General features: G+C 35.6%; 2 protein-coding genes across 3 annotated transcripts in view; one reads left to right on the plus strand and one right to left on the minus strand.

The window, feature by feature from the left end:
• LOC117571310 (irregular chiasm C-roughest protein) overlaps positions 1-12,215 on the plus strand; it is a 254,399-nt gene that overhangs the window by 107,994 nt on the left and 134,190 nt on the right. Inside the window, exon 1 of one of the 2 annotated variants that reach the window (XM_052008557.1) lies at positions 9,973-9,978. The exons of the other annotated variant lie outside the window; for it this stretch is intronic. The gene's annotated coding sequence lies outside the window, so the exon portion shown is untranslated. Of the gene's footprint in view, positions 1-9,972; positions 9,979-12,215 lie in introns of those variants that run through there. 2 annotated transcript variants of the gene reach the window in all.
• Positions 4,076-5,009, minus strand: LOC117571340 (serine protease SP24D-like). Its single transcript, XM_034253447.2, is given in 4 exon segments — positions 4,076-4,199; positions 4,201-4,296; positions 4,298-4,652; positions 4,718-5,009. Coding segments are annotated over 4 exon segments (768 nt in total). The 5' UTR covers positions 4,960-5,009; the 3' UTR covers positions 4,076-4,124.

Genomic DNA, 12,215 nt, shown 5'->3' on the forward strand with positions numbered 1-12,215 from the left:
TTGATGGAGTAGCTGCTGTTTGTTACTCCACCCGCTGTTGCCGCACCCCACCCCCTTCCCCCCTAACCACCCTGCGTTCTTATTGTGGATCGTAATGTTGGCAACTTTATTTGCGGTTTTGTGTAACTGTAAATTACACAAACAGACGCGCAAATGAAACATATGTAACCAATGTGCGCTGCTCTTTCTCTTTCTGCTCTCTCTCTCTCTCTTTCTCACTCTCTGCTCTGCTCTGCCAAGGCATATACATAAATTATTAAACAAAACTGAGTATCATGGCAATGGCATTGCCATTTCGATGTCACCAGAGCTCAGAGTTCTCTCTCTCACTCTCTTTCTTTCTCTTACTTCTTTGCTTCCTCCTTCGCCATCTTTGCCTCAGCCTTTTGCGTTCCCCTTTTTCCGGCCAACAGCACACGGCGTATGCGTAATTTTGTTTTATTTGCAGTCCTCGTATGTGCGTGTATGTGTGTGTGTGTGTGTGTGTTTGTGTGTGTATTATTTATGCATGCGGCGCATGGAAAATTGCAATTGGTTTTTGGCAGCTTTTGGCAGCGGCAATTTGCTTTGAGCATAAATGAAATATATTTATGCACTCGTTATATACACAAATGCTTAAACATACCCTTAATATATATACTAGATCAATATATATATATACATATATTCATATATTTATTGTATTCACTTGACCAAACACCAAAAGTCAATTGTCGTGAAAAGCATTACAATCGAATGAATAATACACAAATATATTGATATCGATTCAATCCAATTTTTGCTGCATTTCTTTAGAATTTATCAAAAAACATCGCCAACAAAATTCCAAGTTCCATAATTGATAACACAACTTTATTAAAGAAAGTTCTTGACCTGCATCACAATTTAGTGCAAAAATTAGCAGATTCATTTAAATTTTAATGCACACTTTTCAGTCGTCAAGGAGTAGAATAAAAACATACCCTTTGTTCATTGACATTAAGCTCTAAAATTTTTCATTTACATATATTTCCTAACTAAAATATCTGCTATAAATCTGTTTATAACGTTGAATTAAAATTTTGGTTATTTTTACGGCAATAGTAAAACATTTTAAATCTGTAGTGAATACGTAATTTTCAGAAGAAAATGTTAAATTAATGTCAGCTTTAATTTATGAATTCAATATTAAATTAAACTCCATAAAACCATAAACTTAAATAATTAAATATAACAGCCGCTCCTTTAATCCACTTAATTGTGTAGTTTAAATTCATTACCTAAAAACAACTAAAAATATTTTTGAATTTTTACATATTAACTATTTCGTGCAGTGAATTAAAAAATTAAATTATTGAAAAATGGCTTCAAGTAAATGTAGCAAAATAATTGTTTACAATTTTAATTACAACTATTTTTAAAAAATTTAAGATTAAAAAAAAAAACATAAATGAAAATAATTGAATAGGGAAATCTTCTTTTTTAATTATTTTAACTGAATATAACTAGAAATAAACTAAAGATATAGATCAATATTTAACTTAATTCTACAATTTAATGGCCCCAACTAAAGGTAAATAAAGTTATATTTTAAAATATTACTTTCCAACTATTTCGTCGCAATATAAATCTAATATTTTTATATGTATATATGTTTTTTTTTTGCATATTGACATCAATTCGCTTTGCATTTGCTGCGCCGTCACCAAAGTCAACTCAAAGTCGCAATATCCTGTCACAGAGAGCAAAAAAAAAATAAACAGAAATTGAAGCGTAGCAAGCGAAGGACTATAAAATCGAATTGTTGCCTGACAAAGGTAAACATAAGAGAGCGACAACAACAACAGCAACTACAACTACAATGACATGTTAGAAAGGTAAACTCTTCCTCTTCCCCTTCTACCTACTTCCTTCTTCCTGCTGCTGTGTGATATTCACTTCGATGGCAATCCGCATAAATATGCAATGGCCACAAAATTTGCTGTGAATTCGAAGCAAAACCAAAATTCGAAGCTTGAAGCTCAAGAAAAGGATGCGATTGGCAGCTGGCAAAAGCAGAGCAAAAGACGAAGAGGATGAAGATAGAGAAACAATCGATGTATCGATTGTGATAATAATGATTTTTTACGCCATTATTTTTGTTCCTTAAATAATAATGTGTTTTTTCTTTCGTTCATGTTTTCCATTGTTGATTTGCTAATGTATTTATTGGCTGAATAAAAAGTATCTCATAGTTTTGTGCCCAGCTAATTTGTGGTGCACGTTGCACCACCGAAGCCCATTAAATTGACTCCCCTTTCCACCTTTCCCCCTTTCCCCCCTCTACAACCCCACCCAAGCCACAGTAAGTGAAAAATATCCAAGTAATTTGCATAGTTGATGACCGTTTTCGTAGCCAAGTCGCCAACTTGGCCAGTTAACCAGCACTTATTTGTTGTTAGTGTTGTTGCTTAAACTGTAATTGCTTTGATTACCGCATATTGTTCTTTCACTTTGGAGTGGGGTTAATAGCCCGATAGCGATGGTTGCTTACTACTTGGTGGGTTGCTTTTTGGGTTGGTTGCCAACAACTCAAGCAAATTCCTAATTGAATTTGACTTTCTATTTGCGCTTGGCTTATGCCCTAATAGTAATGCCCTACTTGATTTCGATATGGATTTGAATGCTAGTCAAAGTTGTGACTTTGACATATACGCATTATGTTATTAGGCCCATTAACTAATGATGACCTATAACCTACGCATGATGCTCTTTACAAAGCGTCCCCACGTGCCAAATGTCCCTGCCAATATTTGCTGTAATGTAATTAGAATTCATTTCCTTCTTTGTTGCTTTTTGGTTTATAGAAAAAAACCATAAGCAACAAATTAGTTTCAAAATCTTTAAACAGTTTGATACTTTAATTCAAATATTGATTTACTAATTATAATGGCACAAAACGCAACTTTTATCTTTTAAACTGAAAATGAACTTTTAAATATTAAAGACAATCAGAAACAATTTACCTGTTTTCAGCATAAATATTTTCTTTTAAATTTAATATTTTCTCTTTTCTAGCTTAATTTTTCTACAGGAAACAAGAAAGCTACAGTCAAGTGTGCTGGACTGTGAGATATTCGCCATCCCTGTTCAATAAATGCAAAAGATGGCGGTATTATTTTTATACCCGGTACCTATAGGGTAGAAGGGTATTATAACTTTGTGCCGGCAGGAAATGTATGTAACAGGTAGAAGGAGGCATCTCCGACCCTATAAAGTATATATATTCTTGATCAGCGGCAACAGCCGAGACGATCTAGCCATGTCCGTCTGTCTGTCTGTCCGTCTGTCCGTCTGTCCATATGAACACCTAGATCTCAGAGACTATAAGAGATAGAGCAATAATTTTTCGACAGCATTTGTTATGTTTGCACGCAGATCAAATTTATTTCAAATTTTTTCCACGCCCACTTCCGCCCCCCGCAAATCAAAAAAATTGAATAACAAGCGTAATTTTAAAGCTAGAGCGAATTTTGGTATATACAATAATAACTATAGTAGTTATGATTCCTGAAAATTTGGTTGCGATCAGATAGAAATTGTGGAAGGTATTAAATAAATACTTTTTTATGGCAAAAACGCCTACTTACTAGGGGTTTTATTTGCCTTGGCTGACAATCTGGTATATTGTGCCGTCTATGGTATATTTTGAATGCGGTACTATATCGATATACCAAACATTCCATTTGGTATATTTTTAGTATTTTTTTCAGTATATTCAGTATATTTTGAGAAAAAATACCGCAAAATATATTTCTTTTATTCAAAACGGGTAGCGGGTATCTCACAGTCGAGTACACTCGACTGTAGCTTTCTTACTTGTTTTGGAACTAACTTTTAAATCAACTATCAGATGAGCAAGGTCTTCCAAAAATCTTGCAATTCTGCACAACTGTTTCGCAACTGTTGATCAAAAGTACCCTAAGCAATCCTACCCTAGGCTATCTTTGTGAAGCTCGCCAGCTGCTATTGATATTTCTCTTTTTATTTGTTTCTCTCAGTAGAAGATTCTCTCCCCTTTCATGAGCCACTCGCCTTCCCTTCCACAGAAATGAAGAAGCACTTGAATTACTCGCTTGTTAATTTAATAGTTGATAGCAGCCATCTTACAAATTGGCATTCTTGACAATCCAATCGCGATGATAGAAGACCTTGGCATAGCCATCGGGATTTGTGGAGCCCACAGCCGCCAATCACAAAGCCAGCAATGCCAACGAGTTGACCATTCTGGATAGCCGGGCCACCAGAGTCGCCGTTGCAAGCACCGTTGCCGGCGGATGTGGGCCAAACAGATCAAACTACTGGTGAACATGAAGGTGGAGCTGATGCACTGATTCTTCGACAGCGAGCTAAGCGTGTTGTACTGCAGCAGGCGGGGCGAGGCTCCGCCAGTGGTGAGACGACCCCAGCCAGAGATGACAACCTCGCTGCCAACTGCGGTATCAACGCTGGCCAGAGGAATGGCCTTGATCACGGCGGAGTAGGTGAGGGGCTGGTCGAGCACCAGAAGTGCGACATCGTTCAAGAAGTTGCCATAGCTCTCATGGACAATGACCTTGGCCACGTTGACGACAACGCCGCCGCTGCTGCGATCCACGGTTCCGGCACGAATGCTCAGCTGCTTAGCCGAGGTACTACAAAGGGAATAATGGATGAGAAATCAATTGATGAACTCTGATTAACTCTCTGTATCACTTACACCTTCAGTGAGCCGTCGGAAGCTTCGCTGGTGACGCAATGAGCTGCAGTAAGAATGATCTGGGGTGCAATGATGCTGCCGCCGCAGATGTGCGAGGTAAGCTGACGCAACGACACCTGATGAGGGAATTGTCCTTCAACGGCATCCAATCCGCCCACAATGCGACCATCCAACTGGGAGCTATGAGGAGCAGCAGAGGCCAAAGCAATGGCCAAGCAGGCAATCAGAAGGCTCTTCATCATGTTGAATGCTTTAGGATTATGTCCAGTTACTTTGCAGACTGCAAGTGATGTCAAATCGTTGATTGGCACAGCTTTTTATATTAATCGCGATTTGCTTAGAGATATCTTATCAGCTCTTTAGCATTGGGCTGGTCAGTTGTTCCGAGTACACTGGGTTTCTCACGATTAGAGGATATTATTTATGATCCATCAAGAAGTCAATGGATTGGGAATTGCCCCGTGCCGAAAGAAATTATATTTATCTGCGGCATGTGCCTAAAAAACGTCATTATCGCGAGGGACTCGCCCATTATTGTGCAATAAACTAATCTGATTTGATTTGTGATTAGCAACTGAGATTGTTCAGTTAGGAATTATCTCTTAATATGACTTCTTGGGAATTACACGAAAGAAACAAATCAAATCTAACCCAATTACTGGCAATCTTAAATACTGATGACGCTTGTCATACTTACAAACATATTTATTAAGCTTAAAAAATTAACCAAAATCTCTACACTACAAAAAAATAATTCTTTTTAAATATTAAACACAATTTTAAATGCACTCTTTTGTAAAGGATTTCAATATAAATAAAATCTCACTTAAAAATGTATTAAAAAAAGCATATTATTATGAGCCTGGTTTTTATGTTCTCGATTATTAAAAACTCTTCATCGAGTATTTTACAATTTTAATATTGAAAAGAGTAAATATATCGTTGCAAATATTTATAGCATGTTTACTTTTGAGTTTTATGTTTTTTAATGTCTGGTTTTGGTTTTTATTAAATGGAAAGAAACAAAAAGCGAAAGTGTAGATTTATCTTCAAAAACAATTTAAATTTGTATTTCTTTTAATAGTTTCGGAGCTTAGTTTAAGTAAGTAGAACAACAATTGTAAAGTAGCTACTTAAAAAAGAAATCTCTTAACTATTAAACATTAAAACAAATTTAATAAGAACCAAAAAAAATGTGCAGCTTAATTTAAGCCATTTTTTTTAGTGCGCCAATAATTTCATTATTAAAAACTCTTTATCATGTTTATGGCAATTTTAATTTGAAATCGAGCAAATATGTTGCATATTTACTTTTGAATTTAATATAATTTATTGTCTTTTGCTGCACAATTTATTGCAATCATTTTTTCGTTATATTAGCCAAATGCTTTGACTATGGCGCAGATACAATTCGTATCTTTTGTTTGTACATTCGCATGTCAGCAATGCATTCATATATTGGTATTCGCATTCATACTCGTACTCGCATTCGCATTCGCATTCACATTTAGCGTTACCTGTTCGTCTGTAAAAAGAGGCGACATACTACTACTAAAAGAAAAAGGGGTAAAGCAAAAAGTGTTGCCGCAGTTGCAGTCGCAGCTGCCGCTCAGTGAAATCAGTCAAGTTGCAGTCGACCCTTTGTTTGCCCCCCTTTTCACAACAGCTTAAACCTTGAGTCGGAGTCGGAGTCTGCGACTGCGACTGAGTTTGAGTTTGAGTTTGGGGGCCCCGTCGATGCGCTTCCGCAGAATCACTTAACGCTTGATTACACCGATTGACGTTTTGACGAGGCACTGATGCTGCACAACGCCATGATGACGATAGCGAGAGCGACTGATAATGATCATTATCAGCCAGCGCTTGGTCTCGGTGACGAGTAAAGGACGCTGTGGCTGTGGCCGTCAGTGTAACCGAAAAAAAGAAACATACAAAAAAAGTAACGCTTCAGACAACTGTTGAGGCACAGAGCGCTGAACTCTTGCAGCCAGAATAAAAGCAAAAAATAAAAGAGGTAAGAAATCTACAGACAAGTGTGCTCGACTGTGATATACCTGCTACCCATTATCAGTAAAAGCAAAAGATGCTGAAAAAATATACTGAAAATATACTAAAATGTACCGAAGATTATATTAGGTATTTAAACATACTTTTGTAAAAATATGCTAGTATATATCTCAGCAAAAATATACCAAATGTGCTGGAAAAAATACTAAAATATACCAAAGACTACATTTGGTATATAGACATAGTTTTGCATTTAAAATATATTATCGAGAGAAAATATGCTGGTATAAATATACCAAAAATATTCCTCGAAAATACTAAATATACTGAATGCAGGATTTAGTTTATTGATATAGTACAATATTCAAAATGTACTATAAAGTAGAAATTATACCATTGCCAATGAAAAATATACCAAAATATACTGAACTATACCACAGACCATATTTTGTATATTGATATACTTTCACGTTCAAAATACGACATCGAGTAAAAAATATGATAGTGAAAATATACCAAAAATATTCCTCGAAATTACTAAATATACTTGACTGTGACTACTCATTCTCAATAAATACCAAAATAGTATACCAAAAAATACCGAAATATACTACAGACCATATTTGGTATGTTGATATAGTTTAACGTTCAAAATATGCCAGATTGTCTACCAAAAAATTATATTACTAACTATAATACATAGTCTCGGAGATCTATGTAGATGTTAATTCGGAAGGACGGACTGATGGAGATGACTTCTTCTGCCTCTTACATACACTTTCCTACAGGCATAAAAGTATAAAACTACCAAAATATACCAAATGATATATTTGGTACTAGATTGTCAACCAAAGTTTTTTATTATACAAATGAAATTATTAAATATTTTATACGATTTGTAACATATGTTATGATATTCAAATTTTTTAATTTTAAGACTCAAAAATACTAAAGCACAACATTATAATAACCTACTACGCTATGGTTACCGGGTATAATAAGAAGCAGTTGCATGAACAGGAGCTGCTGCAGTTGCAGTTGCAATGTTTGGAGTTGGCCTCGTTTTTGTAGTTGTTGTTGTTGTTGTTTTTTCATGTTTTTTGGGTTGTCGATTAAAATGTCATCGCATTTTGCTGTCGGCTGCGTTGCAGTTGTCAAAAGGTTTTTGCCACTTGTCGCGCTGCCACGGTTGCCACCCAGGGGCCAGCCAAGGGTTAAGCTCAGCTATCTTTGAGGCTAAGACGCAGAGCCAACGTCTTTCTATTTCACTGTCTCTTTCCCTTTCTCCTTCTCTTTTTCTTGTGACAGTCTCGCTTGCTTTCGGTGGCTTGTCAAATTGTTTGCGTTGCTGCCGCTGCTGCTGCTTGCTGCATGCTGCATGCTGCGGTTTGTGTGTGGCATGCAGCAGCAGTTTTGGAGCTGCAGTCAAAGGCTAACGAAATGCGACGTTCAAGCTGCGGATGCGGATGTCGTTGCACAAATAAGGACATCAACTTTTACACATGTATGCGTATGCGTATGTGTGTGTGTGTGTGTGTGTGTGTGGTACTTTAAATTGCTTGTTCAGTGATGCGGCAATCGGCAAAGGCAAATATTACAGTCTATGGTTATGACAACATGCTATCTGCATCAATCTAAGGTTATGGCCAACAGCAGAAAGTTCAACTCCCTTCGATTCGCCTCGATTCGATTCGATTCCATGCGATTCGATTATGGGAACGCACTCAGACAATGTCATCTACTTATCAAAAATACTATAACACACACACACACACATAAGCATATACTCTAATGCAATACCATTTACATCACATTGTCTGTATAAGTTTGTCTTCTAATCGAATTCATAATGCAAATTGACTCAATTGCTACTGACGTCGATCTAATACAATATTTCTCAAAATATTATTGCAAGCAACGACTCTTGAATTATTTGTTCTTCAATTTTATAGATTGCATTCTGAGGGAATTATTTATGAAAGCTTCAAGAAAATGTAAAATAACGTTAACTTGAGTATGGTGCTAACGGATGAATTAAATATGCTTGCAAGTTTTCATTTTACTTCTCATTTTCAATACAAAACATTAAATAAATATTCTTGTAATTTAAAAAAAAATTTTAATTTTCAAATAAGAAATCATATATATGATAAATGTTTAAAAAAGACTCAAATCTCAAATTTTACTGTAATAAAATGAATCTTTTTGTTTCTAACATTTAATAGTTACTATAAGTACAAATATAAACTTAAAAAGTCTTTAAGTAAATGCCATTGTTTCTATTTTGTTTTTATTTTAATTTCATTATATTACTTTTTTTAATAAATGGGTTATTTCGAATAGAAAGTAATAATGAATATTTATTTTATATAATTTATAAATACTTCAAGCTATAAGCAAGTAATTGATAGAGAAATATAAAAGGAAACTCGATGAATGCCACTCAATTGTCATGCATTTAAATAGGAATTTAAATCGAAGACTACAAGAAACATAAATAAACTCGCTTTTGTTTTACACAATTGCTTAAACGCTGGGCCTAGACTCATTATGGTTGGCTAGCAATTTATATTTATGCCTGATGCTAGACATTTGATCACACTAGCTTTGTAATAGGCAAAACGACTTTCCTGTGCCGCCTTCTGCATCTCCCTTCCCCCCTACTCGGCCCCTCAACACCTTGGCCACACGATTTTGCTGTGGCCCTCTATATGACATTTCAATTAAGTGGCATAATGAGATTGGCAAAGTGCAGCAAACTCTTGTTGCAGGCGGCCAATGATTAATGGCCAAATGTTTATATCGGCGAGCGGGCTTGCGAAAGTGTTGACTGCTGCCTCTTCTCCTTCTCCTCTCCCTTCTCCCCTCTCTCGCTCTCTAGTTTATTTTCCCGTTTGCCAGCCAGCTGCGTTCTCCCCAACAACGAAGAGCAGAGAAAAGCAAAAAGAAAGAGGGAACAAAAACACATCAACATCAAGAACACAGCATCAACAACTGTGTCCCAGGTTGCTCCGCATAATTTGCCTACAGAAAACTGAAGAGGGGGAATACTGAACACTGAACTTATCTGTGACTGTGATCGGCATCCTTGCTGCAAAATCAAGGTGCCGCTTAAGAACCGGTTTCGATACAGCTCCGATACACCTCAACTGAACCTCGTCTCCTCGTAGCTGAACAATGTTTTCGCGGCTTATTACGCGCGATCGCTCGCTCAGCAATAACAACAACAACGACAACAACAACAACAACAGCAGCAAGGAGCCACCTGTGCGCAAAAAATCAAACCGAAAAGCAAAGCTCGTTATGCTAGAGACTGAACCAGTTTATGTGTACACTAAAAGAAACTCAAGAACATTGATCTTAAAGTAAGAGAATTGTAAAACAAAAAAGGAAATATTTGCATTAAGAACAATAAATTACAAATTACCAAGTTGCCAAAATCAGACTTAGAATATTAGATTTTGAATCAATGGAGATTCCTTAAAAGTTTTTATCTAGTTGACATAGCGCTGTGTTTGGATTCTATTAAGTTACTTCCATGTGTTCTTATGGTCAAATTTTCTGGTGTCCGGATTTTACACTTATTAATAAATAAATCAAAATAAAAATGTTTTTTCGAGAATCATTCTTCATTAGAGTTTGATGAGGTCCTGCGTTCAAATGCTGTGCAATACGACAAAAAGTATTTCGAAAGTAAAGCTTTCAACAAATAATGAATAACTAAATGCTAAATAATTTCGCATATTCGGTGAAAAATGATGTACTATATTATACAGTAAATTAATCTTTTTTAAGCTTATAAAAAGATTTAAGGTAATATACGATGTTTTTTTTTGCTCTTTGAAATCCAGATACGTATTCATAACTCAAGATTTTCCTGCTATCGCTATTATTATAAAAATTCCTTGTACTTCTGGTATATTTTGCACTCTATGAAATATTTTGAGTATAATAGCATACAGATATACCAATTGAAGTCTTCGGTATATTGTAATAATATACGGATAATGTGGTATATTTTGCACTCTATAATATATGTATTTTTAATGTAGTACTATATCGAGATATTTAAGTATTTTTTAATATATTTAATTTGGGATATTTTTTGAGTATACATATATACCAATTGTAGTCTTCGGTATATTGTAATAATATACGGCGAATCTAGTATATTTTTCACTTTACGATATATGTATTTTTAATGTAGTACTATATCGATATACCAAATATACGATTCGGTATTTAAGTATTTTTTAATATATTTAATTTGGTATATTTTTTGAGCATACAAATATACCAATTGTGGTTTTCGGGATATTGTAATAAAATGCTGACAATCTGGTATATTTTTCACTTTATGATATATGTATTTTTAATGTAGTACTATATCGATATACCAAATATACGGTTCGGTATTTAAGTATTTTTTCAATACATTCAATTTGGTATATTTTTTGAGCATACAGATATACCAATTGTAGTTTTCGGGATATTGTAATAATATACGGACAATCTGGTATATTTTGCCCTCTATAATATATCTATGTATTTTTAATGTAGTTCTATATCGAGATACCAAATATACGGTTCGGTATTTTAGTATTTTTTAATATATTTAATATGGTATATTCTTTGAGTATACATATATACCAATTGTAGTCTTCGGTATATTGTAATAATATACGGACAATCTAGTATATTTCTCACTATATGTATTTTTAATGTAGTAATATATCGAGATACGGTATATTGTAATAATATACGGACAATCTGGTATATTTTTCACTTTACGATATATGTATTTTTAATGTAGTACTATATCGATATACCAAATATACGATTCGGTATTTAAGTATTTTGCAATATATTCAATTTGGTATATTTTTTGAGTAATACCGTCTTATGTTGCTTTCACTAAATCCCTTAACTGCAGCTCTCTTACTTGATTTTTATCAGTGTAGCAGCAGCAGCGAGAGATGGATGGATTGGGACGAGCGGACGAACGGCCGCCGTCAAAGTGGAGCAGTCAAGCAGCTTTGAAACGCCGCACAACGTGGAGAGTTTGAGGCAGGATGCTGCTGTGGTTTGACTATCGTCGATCAAGGAGGGCAAAGAGAGAAAGAGAGAGACAGACAGAGAGAGAGAGAGAGAGAGAGAGCGAGAGAGTGCAAAACATGTTACTGCAAGAGGAGCTGAATGATGAGGAGGAGGAAAAAGAGGAGGAATCTCAGATTAAACAACGATGCGTTAGACTCGCGACCACCTGGCGGCTCTCCGCCAATCAGCGAGCAGCAAAGTGAATTAGTGGACCCCTCGATGCCAGGACTTGCTTCGCTTCTTCTCTCCTTCTCTGCTTCTCTGCTCCTCTGGAACAACATCATCATCATCATCTTACACAACTAGTTGTTGTTATGGGTTGTTGCTTATTTGCAATATGCGTAAATGTTTACGAGCCAACTCCAACGGCCTAGGCTTGGGCCGAGGTTCTTAG

The sequence above is a fragment of the Drosophila albomicans genome, chromosome X, assembly GCF_009650485.2.
Source record: "Drosophila albomicans strain 15112-1751.03 chromosome X, ASM965048v2, whole genome shotgun sequence".
NCBI lineage: Eukaryota > Metazoa > Arthropoda > Insecta > Diptera > Drosophilidae > Drosophila > Drosophila albomicans.